This window comes from Oncorhynchus mykiss, chromosome 28 (genome assembly GCF_057628025.1).
Source record: "Oncorhynchus mykiss isolate SJ-2025 chromosome 28, ASM5762802v1, whole genome shotgun sequence".
Classification (NCBI taxonomy): Eukaryota; Metazoa; Chordata; class Actinopteri; order Salmoniformes; family Salmonidae; genus Oncorhynchus; species Oncorhynchus mykiss.
The window spans coordinates 32,714,599-32,734,985 of NC_143049.1; the positions used below are offsets into that span (position 1 = coordinate 32,714,599).

General features: G+C 41.1%; 1 protein-coding gene and 1 long non-coding RNA gene across 5 annotated transcripts in view; one reads left to right on the top strand and one right to left on the bottom strand.

Moving 5' to 3' along the window:
* Positions 1-1,103: 1,103 nt before the first annotated feature.
* On the bottom strand, positions 1,104-3,890 carry LOC149970832 (uncharacterized). Its single transcript, XR_016492763.1, has 2 exons — positions 3,460-3,890; positions 1,104-1,837 (listed from the first exon to the last, which is right to left on the bottom strand). It is a non-coding gene; the product is annotated as an uncharacterized LOC149970832 (long non-coding RNA).
* A 541-nt stretch (positions 3,891-4,431) lies between these two features.
* Positions 4,432-20,387, top strand: part of LOC110508972 (polyamine-transporting ATPase 13A3) — a 40,682-nt gene continuing 24,726 nt past the window's right edge. For 3 of the 4 annotated variants that reach the window (XM_090225126.1, XM_090225128.1, XM_090225129.1), the window contains exons 1-9: positions 4,432-4,713; positions 15,480-15,556; positions 15,975-16,151; positions 17,681-17,860; positions 18,117-18,187; positions 18,354-18,437; positions 18,908-18,977; positions 19,513-19,647; positions 20,097-20,169. In XM_090225126.1, the coding sequence (XP_090081252.1) occupies positions 15,506-15,556; positions 15,975-16,151; positions 17,681-17,860; positions 18,117-18,187; positions 18,354-18,437; positions 18,908-18,977; positions 19,513-19,647; positions 20,097-20,169 (841 nt within the window). In that variant the 5' untranslated portion in view covers positions 4,432-4,713; positions 15,480-15,505. Of the gene's footprint in view, positions 4,714-4,839; positions 4,948-15,479; positions 15,557-15,974; positions 16,152-17,680; positions 17,861-18,116; positions 18,188-18,353; positions 18,438-18,907; positions 18,978-19,512; positions 19,648-20,096; positions 20,170-20,387 lie in introns of those variants that run through there. The other variant, XM_090225127.1, reaches the window with a different exon arrangement.

A 20,387-nucleotide genomic window follows, 5' to 3' on the forward strand; every position in this document is an offset into this window, starting at 1 on the left:
GTTAAAGAATAGTGAAGAGTTCACAACTAAATTAACACATATGGAATAAAGTATTAAACAAAGTGTTAAATATTTTATATTTAAGATTATTCAAAGCCAACCTTTGCCTTGACAGCTTTGCACACTCTTGGCATTCTCTCAACCAGCTTCATGAGGTAGTCACCTGGAATGCAATTCAATTAACAGGTGTGCGTTGTTTAAAGTTAATTTGTAGTATTTATTTCATTAATGCGTTTGAGCCAGTCAGCTGTGTTGCAACTAGGTAGGGGTGGTATACAGAAGATGGCCCTATTTGGTTAAAGACCAAGTCCATATAATAGCAAGAACAGCTCAAATAAGCAAAGAGAAATGACAGTCCATTATTACTTTAAGACATGAAGGTCAGTCAATCTGGAAAATGTCATGAACTTTAATAGTTTCTTCAAGTGCAGTTGCAAAAACCATCAAGCGCTATGATGAAACTGGCTCATGAGGACCGCCACAGGAAAGGAAGACCCAGAGTTACTTCTGCTGCAGAGGATAAGTTCATTAGTTATCAGCCTCAGAAATTGCAGCCCAAATAAATGCTTCACAGAGTTCAAGTAACACACACATCTCAACATCAACTGTTCAGAGGAGACTGCGGGAATCAGGCCTTCATGTTTGAATTGCTGCAAAGAAACCACTGAAGGACACCAATAATAAGAAGAGACTTGCTTGGGCCAAGAAACACAACCAATGAACATTAGACTGGTGGAAATCTCTCCTTTGGACTGATGAGTCCAAATTTGAGATTTTTGGTTCCAACCGCCGTGTCTTTGTGAGACGTAGAGTAGGTTAACAGATGATCTCCGCATATGTGGTTCCCACCGGGAAGCATGGAGGAGGAGGTGTGGTGGTGTGGGGATGCATTCTTGGTGACACTGATTTATTTAGAATTCAAGGCACACTTAACCACCATGGTTCACAGCATTCTGCAGTGATACGCCATCCCATCTTGTTTGCGCTTAGTAACACTATAATTTATTTTTCAACAGGACAATGACCCAAAACACACCACATCCGGCTTCTTCACCTGTGGGATCATCTGAGACCAGCCAACCGGACAACTGATGAAACAGGAGTATTTCTCAAATCAAAGTTTATTTGTCACGTGCGCTGAATAAAACAGGTGTAGTAGACCTTACAGTGAAATGCTTACTTACAAGCTCTACCCAAGAGTGCAATTTTAAGTAAAAAAATTGGTATTAGGTGAACAATAGATAAGTAAAGAAATAAAAAAATAAACAGTAAAATGACAGTGAAAATAACAGTATCGAGGCTATATACAGGTGGTACCGGTATAGAGTCAATGTGCAGGGGCACCGGTTAGTCTGTAATAAAGCCCTTTTGTGGGGAAAAATTGATTCTTATTTGCTGGGCCTGGCTCCCCAGTGGATAAGCATGGCTCCCCAGTGGATGAGCATGGCTCCCCAGTGGATGGGCCTGGCTCCCCAGTGGATGGGCCTGGCTCCCCAGTGGATGGGCCTGGCTCCCCTGTGGATGGGCCTGGCTCCCCAGTGGATGGGCCTGGCTCCCCTGTGGATGGGCCTGGCTCCCCGGTGGATGGGCCTGGCTCCCCTGTGGATGGGCCTGGCTCCCCAGTGGATGGGCCTGGCTCCCCTGTGGATGGGCTTGGCTCCCCTGTGGAGGGGCCTGGCTCCCCTGTGGAGGGGCCTGGCTCCCCAGTGGATGGGTCTGGCTCCCCAGTGGATGGGCCTGGCTCCCCAGTGGATGGGCCTGGCTCCCCAGTGGATGGGCCTGGCTCCCCAGTGGGTGGCTGCACATGCCCAGTCATGTGAAATCCATAGTTTAGGGCCTAAAGAATTTATTTAAATGGACTGATTTCCTTATATGAACTGTAACTCAGTAACATTGTTGAAATTGTTGCGTGTAGCATGCATGTTTTTGTTCAGTATATACTGTATATATATATATATATATATATATATATATATATATTACTGTAGGTTTCAGTAGGTGCCCATTTTGCTAATGTTTTCTTAGTCAAAAATGTCCAACCTGGTGTAAAATGTACGTGATGTGACCGTAATGATTGGAATATTACACACATTGTTATTTGATATCAATCGATTTTAGATCATGGTTAAATGTTGAAGAACACTGCCATCTCTTGGATAGGCATGATAGGGTAATGTAAACCGATGGGAGAAAGATTTCAGAATGAATTGGAAAATGTTCTTATTTCACCCCCAAGAAGACAGAAAAGTCTTGCATGCAAGTAGATGTAACACATTGAGATGGATGATGCAAGCCCAGTCTTTGAGGTCTGTTTTAACCAAAGATGGTGGATGAATTAAGATGTCTTACTCAGGTTGTTTACCATTGAAAAAAAGTCTACATATATATATAATTCCTTTGCTGGAGTCAATGACCAAAAGCGCCCTCGTTGGCCTCATGGGTGGAATGGTAATAATATTTTTCATAATTTCATAATTAATAAAGTTTTTTTTTTTTTAACTGATGCAAATCTGGTGTTTCTATGTCAAACAGTTGTGTTATATTTCAGTCTTCTGTGATGTATATAAAGTGTAATATTGGGATGCAAACTCAAAATGGAATACATTTCTAAGCCCATAACCATGTGTGTGAGGTGTATACTTTTGTTTCCAAGTAGATTTGTTTAAGACCACCAAGAATCACTCTGTGTGACCCTGATTTAGCCGACTACAGTAAAAGGTTATTACGGGGTGACTCTCACATAGACACCAATGCATAGCAGCTGGGTCTGGTCTACCTACTTCATTGACCACGTTAACATGCACACAGTATTCCGGATAATAGCTCATATCCTGGTTAAAGCTGCAATATGTAACTTTTTGGCTGATCTGACCAAATTCACATATGTGAGTTATAGATCTGTCATTCTCATTGAAAGCAAGTCTAAAAAGCGGTAGATCTGTTCTATGTGTGCAATTTCTCTGCTTCCCGTTCTTTAGGTTTTGTATACCAGTTTCAAGCAGCTGAAAATACAATATTTTGGGTTATGGAAATTATATTTCCGCAGCAGTTTAGACGGTACAATGATTCTCCACACTGTACTTGCTTGTTTGCCACATAAACTGAAATTAGAATTTTAGCAAACAGAAAATGGCGGAGTGATTTCTGCATAGTGCACCTTTAAGGTATTTTTCGGGATAAGGTCTTTACATGCCCCTTTGATATCCCGCTCACCAGTATTCCTGTGGTACCCATGAATAAACAGAATATTCATAATTTGCCTAGGGATGGCAGATTTTTTTTTTACAGGAGGTGGGGGGAAAAAAGTTTTTAAGCTTCAGTCATATAGTTATTTTTCTGCTTATAATTTCCGACATTGGGTAGGCTATTTGTTAGTCAACTTGTCTATAATTAGATACATGCAGCATATCTTCTGTCATAACCTGGTGCTCTAGAATATTAAATAAAGCATTTGCTTACCAGAATGATGTCATAAATCCATAGAATGAATGCATAATCAACAATCTAGTTGACATTGGTAAAGTTTACTCTTTCATTTCTACTTCTCTCGTGGAGTGGCGACGCTGACAGGTTTTAAGGAAATGAAAAGCCTTGGAAATTATAGTATTTCAGTTTGTCTTGGATATATATTTTGGTTTAAAGTTAAATACTCTCAGCTTTTATGTAGCTGGAAAATAAAATCAGGGTTAGGCTACATAACAAGGTCCCTAGGCACACGTTCACATTTTCTCAAGATGGAAGAAATAAATAACATTTCTCCACTCCTGTTCCCGAGACAAAGTTGACATTTTACTGCAAGAAACACTTCATTCTACAGGAGTTAATATTATTATAGGCTACGTGTAAGGCCTAAAGTCAGTGTCCAGACTTCAGTTACTATTCCAATTGTTACCGTTTCCGTCTGAACTTCAAATGTGAGATAGCCTGCTATGCGAAACAGCCCGTGCAGACCGCGATAAACAACAGTAAACGGGATAAGACGTTTACATGCCACAGTATCCTATCTAGATAAGCATATCCCAGACATTTTATTCAGGTTTCTCAAAACCGGGGTATATGAGCTTATTCTGGTTATTGTAAATGGGATGTTCATATGCATCAACTCAAAAACAGAATACTGGTGTGCATGTAAACGTTGTCATATGGTGCTTTCAAGACAACTGGGATCTCGGAAAAAAACGAGGTAAACTCATATGATGTCAGTGATCTTCAGGTCGTGAAGTATGAGCTCTAGAAACGCCCGAGTTTTCGACTTGGAATTCCGAGTTGGATGACCGTTCAAAACGATTTGTGTCAATCGGACCACGTTTTTTTCCCGAGTTCCCAGTTGTCTTGAAAGCGACAACTGACTGTATATGAACCAGAAAAAAAATAAATTCTCGCTTCCTCTTCCGTCTGGTTTTAACTATCCCAGGGGGGTTTGACGGCGATAGGAAAGAATAAGATAATGAGAGAAAATAGGCGTACGCAAAATGTGTCCTCACATCCTGTTTTTCACTTCCTCCTCAATGGTCGTGAATGAACCAGTTTCGGACGGTCTGTATGCGCATGGAATATACCACAGCACATTGTCAATATTGCACACGCGCCCTTTCTGTGGACACTTTACAGGCCACATAAATTGTAGAAGACATTTGTGCGCGGTGAAATTCTGAATCCGTATTTTTCCCGCAATATGAGTGATTTCTGATAGCAAGAGGCCAGAGGGTTCTGGTGAGTATTTTAAATGTTTATAAATAAATAAAAAATATCGAACATATAACAAGACCCAGCGAGATAAAAACATGTTGTCTTACGTCATACAGCCCTGTTACAACGTTACAACTGTAGCATGTACTATGGGGGAATGTTTGAACAGATAACGTTACACTCAAACTGTCGTGCAAGGAATCCAGAAAGCTCTAACTTTTCTTGTGTGGGATATACCTGTAGTGAAGTAACCTAATGGTAAATATTTCTCTAAACTCCGTATTTACCATGCGTGGACTTTCAAATACTTTATTGAATGGGTTTTTAAAATAGATGACAATTTGTCTAGAAATTACGATGATAATGTTTATTATTTTACTTGAAACTATTTTAAATAATAGCCACAAACATAAACAATTTTGCCCCTAACAGTGACTGGTGTGTACAATAGCTAGTGAAAGTTACAGCTAGATTTAAAGTGGTTGTTATTATCTCCTACTGTAACGTAGTAGACCACCATTACTGCTGGGTCGTTCCACGAAAAGAGTGCCTTTTGCATCTCTTTGATATTTTAAGTACAAATTGTGCACCAAGCCTGTTATATTAAATGAAGTGCCCTTTATTATAGACCTCATGGATAATTCAAGAAAATATATATTTTTTATATGAATAAAGGCTTGTTCCCCCAACCCTCTGTCACTTCTAGGAAGATTTGAATCCCCAACTGTCTTCATGTTCACCATCATTGTAAAGCCCATGCTATTTTATTGCTCTGACAAAGTAATTTCTGAAGATGTATTATTCATTTCATTTCATAGTCGTTTATTTACGTCTGTCCTTCATTTTAAGGTCAACCCTGTTAGTTGAACTGAACTCTCATTTTAATATGGTGAAGCTATTCCTTCCTCTTCCCCTGAACAAGGCAGTTAACCCACTGTTCCGAGGCCATCGTTGTAAATAAGAATGTGTTCTTAACCGAGTTAAATAAAGGTTAAATAAATAAAATAAAAATATACATATTGTTTTCAAAATAAAAATCTAATAGTCAAATCATAGAGTAAACACTGGTTCTACTCTTTTTGGCAATGGACTGGTGTTTTGTGGTGGAAAACTGAGTGGGTCGAGCATAAAATATCAACCCTGTAACCCATAGATTCACAGGCTAGAAATGTTTCAACAGTTTCATTTTTTTGTGAAGCCTGCATTCAATTGCCACTCCCTGTTGCACACAACAAGTTTTCATTCCCCCTGTCACAAGGGGATTTATGGCTTATTTAAGAAGAAATCATCATCCCTGTTACTTTATTTGGCACTTACTCTAGTCATTTAAAAAAAATGTACCTTATCATGTAAAGTTGAACATGGGTTCTTTATGACAGAATGTTAACAAATGTTTTTTTTTGACCAAGTTACACCAAATTGGTGGAATTACCCATCTATTACTTTAACTGGTGAAATAAAGTTGGAAGTCCATCTCTTATCAAATCAGGGTAGTAGACGTGGTTTTTGATCAGTTATCCATTGCATGTTCACATAACTTATAATAGGCAAATGCACTAAACCTTACCGGCCAAAGATCAACCTTCTTTTGTAGGCTATATACTTAGAACCCTATCCCGACCTTAAAGTTAAGGGTTGTGAAAAGTTTCCACCCTCTATAGCCATTATGGTTATTATCTGTCCCTGTTGGTCATCTATGAACGTTTGAACATCTTGAAAAGCAATCTGGACTTAATGGCCACATGTACTCAGCGGTCTAAGGCACAGCATCTCAGTGCAAGAGGCGTCACTACAGTCCCTGGTTCATATCCAGGATGTAACACATCCAGCCGTGATTGGGAGGCCCAGCGTTGTCCGGGTTTGGCCCAGGGTAGGCCGTCATTGTAAATAGGATTTTGTTCTTAAGTGACTTGCCTAGTTAAATAAAGGTTAAATAAAATGTTTAACATTTCTTTAAATTAAATCTCTACCCGGAAAAGCCCTTAGAGGGCTGACCACCCCTCGGTGCCTGGTTCCTCTTTAGGTTTCTTCCTACTGTATGTTCCTGCCAACTAGGGAGTTTTTCCTGTCCGTGTGCTTCTGCTTCTATATTGCTTGCTCTATGGGGTTTTAGGCTGGGTACAGTGCCTTGCGAAAGTATTCGGCCCCCTTGAACTTTGCGACCTTTTGCCACATTTCAGGCTTCAAACATAAAGATATAAAACTGTATTTTTTTGTGAAGAATCAACAACAAGTGGGACACAATCATGAAGTGGAACGACATTTATTGGATATTTCAAACTTTTTTAACAAATCAAAAACTGAAAAATTGGCCGTGCAAAATTATTCAGCCCCCTTAAGTTAATACTTTGTAGCGCCATCTTTTGCTGCGATTACAGCTGTAAGTCGCTTGGGGTATGTCTCTTATCAGTTTTGCACATCGAGAGACTGACATTTTTTCCCATTCCTCCTTGCAAAACAGCTCGAGCTCAGTGAGGTTGGATGGAGAGCATTTGTGAACAGCAGTTTTCAGTTCTTTCCACAGATTCTCGATTGGATTCAGGTCTGGACTTTGACTTGGCCATTCTAACACCTGGATATGTTTATTTTTGAACCATTCCATTGTAGATTTTGCTTTATGTTTTGGATCATTGTCTTGTTGGAAGACAAATCTCCGTCCCAGTCTCAGGTCTTTTGCAGACTCCATCAGGTTTTCTTCCAGAATGGTCCTGTATTTGGCTCCATCCATCTTCCCATCAATTTTAACCATCTTCCCTGTCCCTGCTGAAGAAAAGCAGGCCCAAACCATGATGCTGCCAACACCATGTTTGACAGTGGGGATGGTGGGGTCAGGGTGATGAGCTGTGTTGCTTTTACGCCAAACATAACGTTTTGCATTGTTGCCAAAAAGTTCAATTTTGGCTTCATCTGACCAGAGCACCTTCTTCCACATGTTTGGTGTGTCTCCCAGGTGGCTTGTGGCAAACTTTAAACAACACTTTTTATGGATATCTTTAAGAAATGGCTTTCTTCTTGCCACTCTTCCATAAAGGCCAGATTTGTGCAAAATACGACTGATTGTTGTCCTAAGGACAGAGTCTCCCACCTCAGCTGTAGATCTCTGCAGTTCATCCAGAGTGATCATGGGCCTCTTGGCTGCATCTCTGATCAGTCTTCTCCTTGTATGAGCTGAAAGTTTAGAGGGACGGCCAGGTCTTGGTAGATTTGCAGTGGTCTGATACTCCTTCCATTTCAATATTATCGCTTGCACAGTGCTCCTTGGGATGTTTAAAGCTTGGGAAATATTTTTGTATCCAAATCCGGCTTTAAACTTCTTCACAACAGCATCTCGGACCTGCCTGGTGTGTTCCTTGTTCTTCATGATGCTCTCTGCGCTTTTAACGGACCTCTGAGACTATCACAGTGCAGGTGCATTTATACGGAGACTTGATTACACACAGGTGGATTGTATTTATCATAATTAGTCATTTAGGTCAACATTGGATCATTCAGAGATCCTCTTTGAACTTCTGGAGAGAGTTTGCTGCACTGAAAGTAAAGGGGCTGAATAATTTTGCACGCCCAATTTTTCAGTTTTTGATTTGTTAAAAGAGTTTGAAATATCCAATAAATGTCGTTCCACTTCATGATTGTGTCCCACTTGTTGTTGATTCTTCACAAAAAAATACAGTTTTATATCTTTATGTTTGAAGCCTGAAATGTGGCAAAAGGTCGCAAAGTTCAAGGGGGCCGAATACTTTCGCAAGGCACTGTATCTGTAAAGCACTTGGACTGACAATGATGGGTGTAAAAGGGGCTTTATACAATGTATTTGATAATTTTCTGACTGTGAATCGTAAATTACACAAAAATGTAGTCAGGATTCACACGGATCACCATTTAAGTGACATTTGGAGTAATCTTCTCCTTAGCTCTGCCATACAGGCTATTACTGTATTGTGATGTGTTACTGTTTGAAATAGACCGACATTGAGCACATCCAGCCTTAAAATATAGTTTAAAATGCTTCTGATACAGAATGGTCCACTATTTAAGTAGAAATGCTTAATGTGGACTAAATGAAATGACCGAACAGAAGCGTCAGATCTTGAACAAGACAAGAGGATATCACTTTTAGGCGAAGGTCACCAGCTTTTAGTAAAAGGACGAAGGTGAAAATAACTTAAGTAGTGTGTTTACATTCTTTCAAGCTTCTTCCACTGCCAAAAGCCTGCCTTTATTGTTGGTAGTTGGCGTCTGTAAAGAAGAGCTGACTAATCATCAACTAAATGTAAAGAAGCTAGGGAAAACACCCTTATCACTGTCAGAATGTTTACACCAAAAGTCTGCTCTCATTTTACATGTCCTCTTCACACCAACTATATGATTTTGTTGTTGCTATCGTGATTGGTTAATACTGTGTTACCTCTCTCCAGCCTACTTGAACCATGTTCCCTCTGGTCTAAGGGAGAAGGGCGTCAACTTAAAACCTCTTCTTGATGGAATGCAAAATCTACAAGCTGCAACATCTTTATGAAAATCTAAGTTTATGGGTCACGTACAGCGTTTTGCAGATGTTATTGCAGGTGCAGTGCAGTGCAGCAATATATCTAGCAATACAATAACAATACACACATAATAAAAAACAACAAAAAAACTAAAGAAAGAACAAGAAATGATGTCAGAGTCCGGAATATAAATATATATGTACACAACTGCTCAAAAGTTTGGGATCACTTAGACATTTCCTTGTTTTTGAAAGAAAATCAATTTTTTTTGTCCATTTTAAAATAACATCAAATTGATCAGAAATACACTATAGACATTGTTAATGTTTGAAATTACTATTGTAGCTGAAAACAGCTGATTTTTAATGTAATATCTACATAGGCATACAGAGGCCCATTATCAGCAAACATCACTCCTGTGTTCCAATGGCACGTTGTTAGCTAGTTTATCATTTTAAGGATAATTGATCGTTAGAAAATCCTTTTGCAATTATGTTAGCACAGCTGGAAACTGTTGTCCTGATTAAAGAAGCAATAAAACTGGTTGAGTATCTGGATCATCAGCATTTGTGGGTTCGATTACGGGCTCAAAATGGCCAGAAACAAAGATCTTTCTTCTGAAACTCGTTAGTCTATTCTTGTTCTAAGAAATGAAGGCTATTCCATGTGAGAAATTGCCAAGAAACTGAAGATCTGGTACAACGCTGTGTACTACTTCCTTCACAGAACAGCGCAAACTGTCTCTAACCAGAATAGAAAGAGGAGTGGGAGGCCCCGGTGCACAACTGAGCAAGAGGACAAGTACATTAGTGTCTAGTTTGAGAAACAGACGCCTCACAAGTCTTCAACTGGCAGCTTCATTAAATAGTACCCGCAAAACACCAGTCTCAATGTCAACAGTGAAGAGGCGACTCTGGGATGCTGGCTTTCTAGGCAGAGTTTCTCTGTCTGGTGTCTGTGTTCTTTTGCCCATCTTAATCTTTTATTTTTATTGGCCAGTCTGAGACATGGCTTTTTCTTTGCAACTCTGCCTAGAAGGCCAGCATCCTGGAGTCGCCTCTTCACTGTTGACGTTGAGCTAGTTTTTTTGTGGGTATTATTTAATGAAGCTGCCAGTTGAGGACTTGTCGTGCCCTCTTCACAAGACAGTTGTGTCAAAAGATCGAGAGTACACATAGTCCTTGTGAGCGGCGTGGCCCACGTTGGCGGCTCTGTTTTCCTCTAAACGGGCAAAGAAGGTGTTTAGCTTTCTGAGAACGAGGCGTGGGTGTCCTGAACCCATTTGTCTTTATTGACACAGACAGGGTTGAAGAGCTGACAGCCTTTCTTAATAGAGGTCTGAGATTAGTTTGTCAGTCAATAATGTTAGTTATTCAAATCAAATTTTAATGGTCACATGCACATGGTTAGCAGATGTTATTGAGAGTGTAGAGAAATGCTTATGCTTCTAGATCTGACAGTATCTAACAGTTAATATCTAACAATTCCACAACAAAACCTAATACACATAATCTAGTGAAGGAATGGGATGAGAACATATAAGTATAAAATATATGGATGAGCAGTGACCGAGCGGCTAAGATGCAATAGACAGTGAAGGATACAGTACATATGAGATGAGTAACCCTAGATATGTAAACATTCTTAAAGTGGCATTAAAGTGATTAGTGTTCCATTTATTAAAGAGGCCAATGATATCAAGTCTAGATAGGCAGCTGCTTCTCTGTGCTAGTGGTGGCTGTTTACCAATCAGATGGCCTTGACAAGCTCTCTTTCCCAGTTTTGATGCACCTGTACTGACCTCGCCTTCTGGATGGAAGCGGGGTGAACAGGTAGTGCCGTGGGTGGTTATTGTCCTTGATGATCTTTTTTGCCTTCCTGTGACATCGGGTGTTGTAGGTGTCATGGAGGGCAGGTAGTTTGCCCCCGGTGATGCGTTGTGCAGATCGCACCACCCTCTGGAGAGCCTTGCGGTTGTGGGCGGTGCAGTTGTCATACAGCCTGACAGGATGCTCTCAATTGTGCACCTGTAACAGTTAGTGAGGGTTTTTGGTGGCAAGCCCAATTTTTTTCAGCCTCATGAGGTTGAAGATGCGCTCTTGCGCCTCCTTCACCACACTGTCAGTGTGCGTGGACCATTTCAGTTTGTCAGTGATATGTACACCAAGGAACTTAAAACTTTCAACCTTCTCCACTGCTGTCGCGTCGATATGGATAGGGGGGTGCTCTCTTTGCTGTTTCCTGAAGTCCACGATCATCTCGTTTGTTTTGCCTACATTGAGTGAGAGGTTATTTTCCTGAAACCACACTCCGAGGGCCCTCACCTCCTCCCTGTGGGCTGTCTTATCGTTGTTGGCAATCAAGCCTACCAGTGTAGTGTCGTCTGCAAACTTGATGATTGAGTTGGAGGCGTGCATGGCCACGCAGTCATGGGTGAACAGGGAGTACAGGAGAGGGCTGAGAACGCACCCTTCTGAGGCCCCAGTGTTGAGGATCAGCGGAATGAAGATGTTGTTTCCTACCTTCACCACCTGCGGGGCAGCCTGTCAGGAAGTCCAGGACCCAGTTGCACAGGGCGGTGTCGAGACCCAGGGTCTTGAGCTTAATGATGAGCTTGGAGGGTACTATGGTGTTGAATGCTGAGCTGTACCTATTCTTACATAGGTATTCCTGTTGTCCAGATGGGATAGGGCAGTGGGCAGTGTGATGGCGATTGCAACGTCTGTGGACCTATTTGGGCGGTAAGCAAATTGGAGTGGGTCTAGGGTGACAGGTAGGGTGGAGGTGATATGATCCTTGACTCGTCTCTCAAAGCACTTCATGATGACAGAAGTGATTGCTACGGGGCGATAGTCATTTATAGGATTGCAGATTTTGGGGTATCTTCAGAGGTGGAAACTTTCTGTGGGAATTAACGGGAATATATGGGAATTAACGGGAATGTATGGGAATTAATGGGAATGTATGGGAATTAATATTAATAACATTTACATGTAGATGTTTTTTGCATTGGATATATTTACCATATAATATGGAGACAGAAACATAAACCTTTTACCTCATCATAAGTAGACAATTGCAAATGATTCAATGGAAATAAAAGAAAAAAATTGTTACGAATTGAAGTTGAATTAAATGAGTTGACTCTTCACATGGGATGATTTCACTGACCAACAAAAGAAAGGGAATATTGAATGATCCCCAATGATCCATCGCATCTCCCAAAAACGTTTTCATCATGCGTCTGTAAAATGATAGTCTAGAAACTAAAGTTTTGGTTGTCTTTCTCTCAGGCTTCCATGTCTTCTCCCTGGACCTCCTCAATGTCCACCTCTTGAACGTCAGACTCTGAGGCCTCATCTTCTCTGTCACTTTCCAACCTCGTTGAGGATGGCTCGTTGTCAGGCTCAAAAAGCCTCAAATTTGCCCGGATGGCGACCAATTTTTCAACCCTTGTATTGGTCAGCCTGATGCTTTGGTGTGTGTGTTCCCAAACAAGGACCAGTTGCTCTCTGAGGTGGCTGATGTTGGTGGGATTTGGAGGATGATAGAGGCAACAAGGGAAAGAGCCTCAGATCCACAAAGTCCCTTCCACCAGGTGGCTGATGAGACATGTTGGCCGACTGCCATATTACATCTCCATCACAAAGCCCTTGCTTGGAAGTGTACTTCACCAGACTGCCAAGAACCTTGCCCTCATCCAGGCCAAGGTGGCGAGACACGGTAGTGATGACACCACAGGACTTGTTAATCTCTGCACCAGACAGGATGCTCTTGCCAGCGTACTTGGGGTCCAACATGTACGCTGCAGCGTGTATGAGCTTCAGGCAGAAGTCTTCACGCTTTTTGATGTATTTCAGAACTGCAGTTTCCTCTGCTTGGAGCAACAGTGGAGTGGGCAGGGCAGTACGGATTTATTCTCTTACATCTGCAAGCAGAGTCTGAACATCAGACAGGATGGCATTGTCTCCCTCAATCCATGCAATGGCTACTGCTATAGGTTTCAGGCTGCTTACCACTCTCTCCCAAAATACATCATCCAGGAGGATCGTCTTGATGGGCCTGTCCATATCGGCAGACTGTGATATGGCCATTTCTTGAAGAGACTCCTTCCCCTCCAGGAGACTGTCAAATATGATGACCACACCAACCCAACGGGTGTTGCTGGGCAGCTTCAATGTGGTGATCTTATTCTTCTCACTTTGCTTGGTGAGGTAGATTGCTGCTATAACTTGATGACCCTTCACATACCTAACCATTTCCTTGGCTCTCTTGTAGAGTGTATCCTTTGTTTTCAGTGCCATGATGTCCTTGAGGTGCAGATTCAATTCATGAGCAGCGCAGACAATGGGTGTGATGTGAGCACTTTATGCACTTGGCCGGATGATTCTGCATCTTTGTTGCATTTTTCACATATGATTTGGAACAGTATTTGCAAATGTACACAGCTTTTCCTTCTACATTAGCTGCAGTGAAATGTCTCCACACATCAGATAGTGCCTGTGGCATTTTCCTGTAAAGATTATAAGAAAATTAGTTTTTTTTAAACAAATGCAATTCCATGTACAGATTAATAGTTAAGCAATTAGATTAAAACAACTCCTTTGTAAGATAAATGTTTTAAAATGAAACATGTATGGAAACATGGGAATTAACACTCCTCAGTTAGCAGGCTCAAGCAAGCTAAAACCCACAAGTTAGAAATGATTTAAACACACTTTGCTGTAAATTTGCTGCAAATTTCCACAAATTCCAAGGCTTAACTTCCCATAGAAGATTCCCAGAAAAATTCTGTAAATTTATCGTAAAGTTTTCGACACTTTGCAAACCCTAGTCATTTAGCTTTCTTGGGAGCAGGAACAATGGTAGCGACAGCAGACTGTCCCGTAAACTTCTTTTTAGAATCTGTGATTGTCTGTAGACCCTGCCACATACGTCTCATATTTGAGCTGTTGAATTGCAACTCTACTTTGTCTCTATACTGATGCTTTGCTTGTTTGATTGCCTTAAGGAGGGAATAACTACACTGTATGTATTCGTTCATGTTTCCAGTCACCTTGCCATGATTAAATGTGGTGGTATGTGATTTCAGTTTTGCGCGAATGCTGCCGTCAATCCACGGTTTCTGGTTAGGGAAGGTTTTAATAGTCACAGTGGGTACAACATCTCCTATACACTTCCTTATAAACTCGTTCACCTAGTCAGTGTATACGTCAATGTTATTGTCTGAGGCTACCCGGAACAGATTCCAGTCCATGTGATCGAAGCAATCTTGAAGCGTGGGATCCGATTGGTCAGACCAGCGTTGGATAGACCTAAACACGGGTGCTTCCTGTTTTAGTTTCTGCCTAGGGGAGGGGATTTGCCAAAAGTAGGGCGGGGGAGGGCCTTGTAGGCATTGCGGAAGTTAGAGTAGCAGTGGTCGAGTGTGTTACTCACTCGTGTACTGCAATTGATATGCTGATAGAATTTAGGTAGCCTTGATCTCAGATTAGCTTTGTTAAAATCCCCAGCTACAATAAATGCAGCCTCAGAATATATGGTTTCCAGTTTGTATAAAGTCCAGTGAAGTTCCTTGATGGCCGTCGGCTTGAGGGGGGATATACACGGCTGTGAGGATAACCGAGGAGAGTTCTCTTGGGAGATAATACGGTCGGCATTTGATTGTGAGGAATTCTAGGTCAGGTGAACAAAAGGACTTGAGTTCTTGTATGTTGTGACAATTACACCATGAGTCGTTAATTATGAAACATACACCCCCCCTTCTTCTTACCAGAGAGATGTTTGTTCCTGTCGGCGCAATGCACGGAAAATCCTGTTGGCTGTAAGGACTCTGACAGTGTGTCCCCAGCTAGCCATGTCACCCGTGAAACAGAGTATGTTACTATCCCAGATATCTCTTTGGAAAGCAACTCTTGCCATAATTTCATCTACCTTGTTAACCAGGGACTGGACATTAGCTAGTAATATACTCAGAAGCGGTGGGTGGTGTGCGCGCATCCAAAGCCTCACTAGAAGACCGCTCCTCACCCTCTCCTCTGACGGCGTTGTTTTGGGTCGGCCTCTGGAATCAGTTCAAATACTGTGTGATCCGCTTTGGGAAAGCATTCCAGGCCTAAACTGCCACAGGCAAAGGTGATAGTGCCATGGTAGAACAGGTTTTTGGATCCTTTCGTTTCAAGTCAAATACCGCAGCTTCAATTCAAACATAACGAGACAAAATCCAACATGCTACCCAAACAGGAATATTTACAATGGCAAACAGTTCCAAGACGCTGAGTAAGATGTTCCCTGTTGTTTCAGTGGGACCTTTAAACACTTCTGACAGGATGGAGAAGAAAGACGTGAAGATCATCAACCAGGGCCTGGAGGACGAGATGGTGAGTGACTGAACAAACACCATATCATGCATGCCTGTCCAAAAACCATAACTCCATCAAGACCCAAGATCCTACCCCTGGCCCAGCTAGGGTCTTTATGGAGATCAGAGATGACTGAATACTACGTGTAAGCATATATAGTGAAAGGCCATCTAGGCTTAGCCTTGTATATACCATACTGATTACTGCTGCGCTAGCATAGCATAGCAGGTGGCGTGATATAGCTAGCTAATATTGATCTAATACTTCCTTAGATTTGGGTATGTCATTTTAGGTGAACATTGGGAAAAAAGGGGCGGATCCTTTAAGAAGTGCCTGGGGTAGGAGCTAGAGTAGCTGAGCTTCCATCCAAGAGGTGTTACAGCCAAATGTTGCTCTCTGACCCAACATGTGCCACAATCTTATTGTGTGTCTATAGGAGGTGTGGGGTTACCGGCCGTGCCCCTGGAAGATGGTTCTGGTGGCCGTTGGGGCGGTGTGCACCGGGGGGCTGCTGTTTCTGGTGCTCTACTGGCTGCCTGAGTGGGGAGTGAGACTGACCTGCACACGGACCCCCTTCATCAGGGAGTCCCAGACACTGCTGCTAAGATCCACGGTACACTAATCTTACTCACCAAAGATAACCTTTCATTGGGTGATTTGAAAAGTCCTAGTCAATCGATCCATAATATAATAAAACTTTTAGCAAAACATTTTATCTTTAATTTACAATCTGTAGAAACTATGAGAATAGAAAGGTTCATAACTTTTGTGAAACATCACAGCACAGATGAAAAATATATAGCAAATAGAAATCCAAAATGGATGGTGTTAAGAGATAGATGAGAGGGGTTGAATGGAGCTGAAGGGTGGGACTAATAACAACAAGATAACTAATATAAAACATACTGTGTCTGTAAAAATGTGAAATATAGCACAGTTAAAAAGATATAGCAAATACAACTGGATGAACATCAGAAATAGAGGAAGGCCAGAACTAAAAACCAACAACATATAACTATTGTCAAATAGATTGCGTCTGTAAAAACTATATAGTACGTATAACGCTGGAAGCAGAAGCCTAAGTGTTATTGTTCACTAGTTTACTCCAATTAGGGGAGGAATGGTAGGGTTTGTGGGAAATTATAAAATAAAATATATTTTAAAAATATATGTCTACCGTTCAAAAGTTTGGGGTCACTTAGAAATATCCTTGTTTTTGAAAGAAAAGCACATTTTTTTTGTCCATTAAAATAACATCAAATTGATCAGAAATACAGTGTAGACATTGTAAATGTTGTAAATGACTATTGTAGCTGGAAATGGCTGATGTTTTATGGAATATCTACATAGTCATACAGAGGCCCATGATCAGCAACCATCACTCCTGTGTTCCAATGATATGTTGTGTTAGCTAATCCAGGTTTATAATTTTAAAAAGCTAATTGATCATTAGAAAACCCTTTTGCAATTATCTTAGCACAGCTGAAAATAAACTGAAAATCTGCAGTTTCCAGCTACAAAAGTCATTTACAACCTTAACAATGTCTACACTGTATTTCTGATCAATTTGATGTTATTTTAATGAACAAATGTGTTTTTCTTTCAAAAACAAGAACATTTCTAAGTGACCACAAACTTTTAAACGGTAGTGTGTGTGTGTGTGTGTGTGTGTGTGTGTGTGTGTGTGTGTGTGTGTGTGTGTGTGTGTGTGTGTGTGTGTGTGTATATATATATATATATATATATATATATATATATATATATATATATATATATATATATATATATATATATATATATATATATCCCAAAAATATATGGGAGATTGGAAATGATGCAGACAATTACATTGATGGAAGCTACAATCTATCCGCAACATTAAAGCTGATCTAACCCCCCCAAAAAAAAACTACTACGCCCTAAGTAACAGTAAAGGTAACACTGGCTTGAGACTACATTACAAATTGTAATTTACTATAACCAATTCTCTACTGAAGAGTCAGTCTGCTTAATCACTAATATCACTGTCTTACAGCATCAAATGGAGGTTATTCACATCCTCCCCAAGCTCGAAGTCCATGTGCTGTGCGCAATTTATCCTGGGGACAATGTTAACTGGATGACTTGGTTAAATTCTAACAGGACGAGTTTAGGAGATGGTTCCGGGCCAAGGTACATGTGATGCTAGCCCCTGGAAAGAGACCCTTTGACGGTGTCGATCTCCTAAGCCCTCTGCACATACCTAATGGGGACAGTATACACTCCTTCAGTGCCCTCCAAGATGAACTTCAGGGAAAATACATCCATATCCAGCCAGTTCAGGTAAGGCAATGGCCTCTGATATTCATTAACAAACAGTGTCCCAGTTGTCTTGAATGGCTCTCTCCCTTCATGTCATTTCCTTCAAGACAAGTGATGGGTGAAATGTACAGATCTGTGGTCCTGGAGGAAAGGACACAAGGGAAGGAAGGTATCCAAGATTATTGAGACGCATGAAGTGATGGATACAGATCCAAAGCCCTCTCAGTTGATTTCTGAACATTGCTTGGTGTTCTGACTACATCTCTCTTTCTATCAGGTTTGCTACTTCACCCACCACAGCACAAAATACTACTGGAATGATCTGCTTCAGAATTTTGAAGTGTTTAAGTAAGAGCCCTATTGCAAAATCACATTACATAAGACTTCAGTAACCCCCATACATGTGTAATTGTCCAGCTACTTTTAAAACATGGACATTCTCTATCATCCTTATATGAAAGGTGGTAAGTATACAGTATTACCATGGAGGTGACTGTGTGTGCTGCTCTTCTAGAGGTTTGGAGGATGTCAGGGTGACTTGTTCCAGCATCCACACCGACCACAGCTCTGGTCTCAGCAAACTACTTCAGGACTACAGGTAGCCTACATTACCCACAACCCTCTACTTCCATACACAGTACGTAAGAAGAGGCCAGTGGGAGGAGCTATAGGAGGACATGCTCATTGTAATAGCCAAAATGGCATGAAAGGAACGGAGTCAAACGTGGTTTCCATATGTTTGATACCTTTCTATTTATTCCATTCCAGCCATTACAATGAGCCCCTTCCTCCTATAGCTCCTCCCACCAGCCTCCTCTTCTGCACCTCTACCTTGCACATAGGCATAATCATCCCTGTTCCTACAGGCACTATTGCACACACCACCGGCTCTTGAATCTCATTTGCCCCAACGGCTCTTTTGAATGTTGGAATTTATCTCTGAATGTACAGCTAAGACTGGCTAGTCCGCACAAGCATACAGTGCATACCGGCGTTTGAACACTTTGGCCCTTTGGCGTGTGAGAAAGCTGGCAAAAATGCTAATGGTTTTCAATCCGGTTTCAACAGGAGACTGTTCTTTGAAGTGAATGAGATAGCAGTTAAGGTGCCATCTGTGTTCAAGCTACTCATAAAAGAGGTAGGTTACTGGATACATCTTCTCTCACACAACAACAAGTATGACCTGGAGTTTTTCTTGATCAGCTGACCTGGAAAAACCCTGGAGCCTATTTATAGTCTTCAACTAGGCCCCAGAGTTTTTACGGGTCAGGTCACATGGCTAGGAATAACTACTGTACCTTAGAGCAGTGGTTCCCAACTCAAGTCCTCGAGTACACCCAACAGCACACATAGTTGTGTTGTAGCCCCCAGACAAACGTACCTGAGTCAACTCATTGAGGGCCTGATGATTAGTTGACAAGTTGAATCAGGTGTGCTTGTCCGGGGCTACAATAAAAATATGTACTGTTGTTGATACCCAAGGACCGGAGGTGGGAACCACTGGCTTAGAGTAAACGCTGCTTATTTTTCTGATAATAACAATCCATTATCTAAAATGATAATGGGATAAATTGACAATAAAACAATCATAAATTTGACAATAAAGCTGCATAGGATGAAACTAGCTCAAATAATTTCCCACTTTTTTCCCATATTAATTCCTTCATCCTCAGGTCCTGAATCCGTTCTACATATTCCAGCTCTTCAGCGTGATTCTGTGGAGCATTGAACAGTATTACTACTACGCCGCTGCCATAGTCTTCATGTCTGTCATATCCATAGCTACCTCGCTGTACACCGTCAAGAAGGTGGGTGGTCGTCCTAGACTAAGCACTTCCTCATGTAGCGGAAGTGGCGGCCATGTTGCGTCTCAATCAGAGTTATCGAAGTTAAATGTTACTCGTTCCTTGGCAATGACAGAATAGTTATTATTGGGGGGGGGGGGGGGGGGGGGGGCTAGCTTTAACTTCAAATCTCCCTACCATCATATAGGAGAAGGTTGAATCCTAAGCAACCTGCCTACACATAGTTTGAAGTATAATACCAACATAGCTACTGTAGTAGGTCAAAGCTGTGTGCTGGAAAACCGTGGTAGAGAATGGGTCGAAAAGGCATTGTGGTGCTCGTGAATTTCCTTTTTTCGGGTACAAACCAATTCTCACTTAAAACATATTTTTGTTGTTGTTTTTAATAGATGACTTCTGTGTTGTTTAGCTTATGTTTCTTTTAATGGATTCCCCTTTTTCTCTGCTCACAGCAATACATCATGCTGCATGACATGGTGGCGACACACAGTGTCGTACGTGTCTCAGTGTGCAGAGGGACTCTAGGTTTGTAACTATAGAGATTAATGTACTGTATTCATTATTATTCATCTATTATTGCATTTTATTAGTGACTTCCTCCTTTCCAAGGTTTCGGTTAAACTTTTGAAGTATTACATTGATAATGTGTATTTGATAATGGTTGACAATGTGTACTTGATGATGATTTGATAATGGGTATAATTTCATCCTACATCTTTTATTACATCTTTTTATTTATTTAT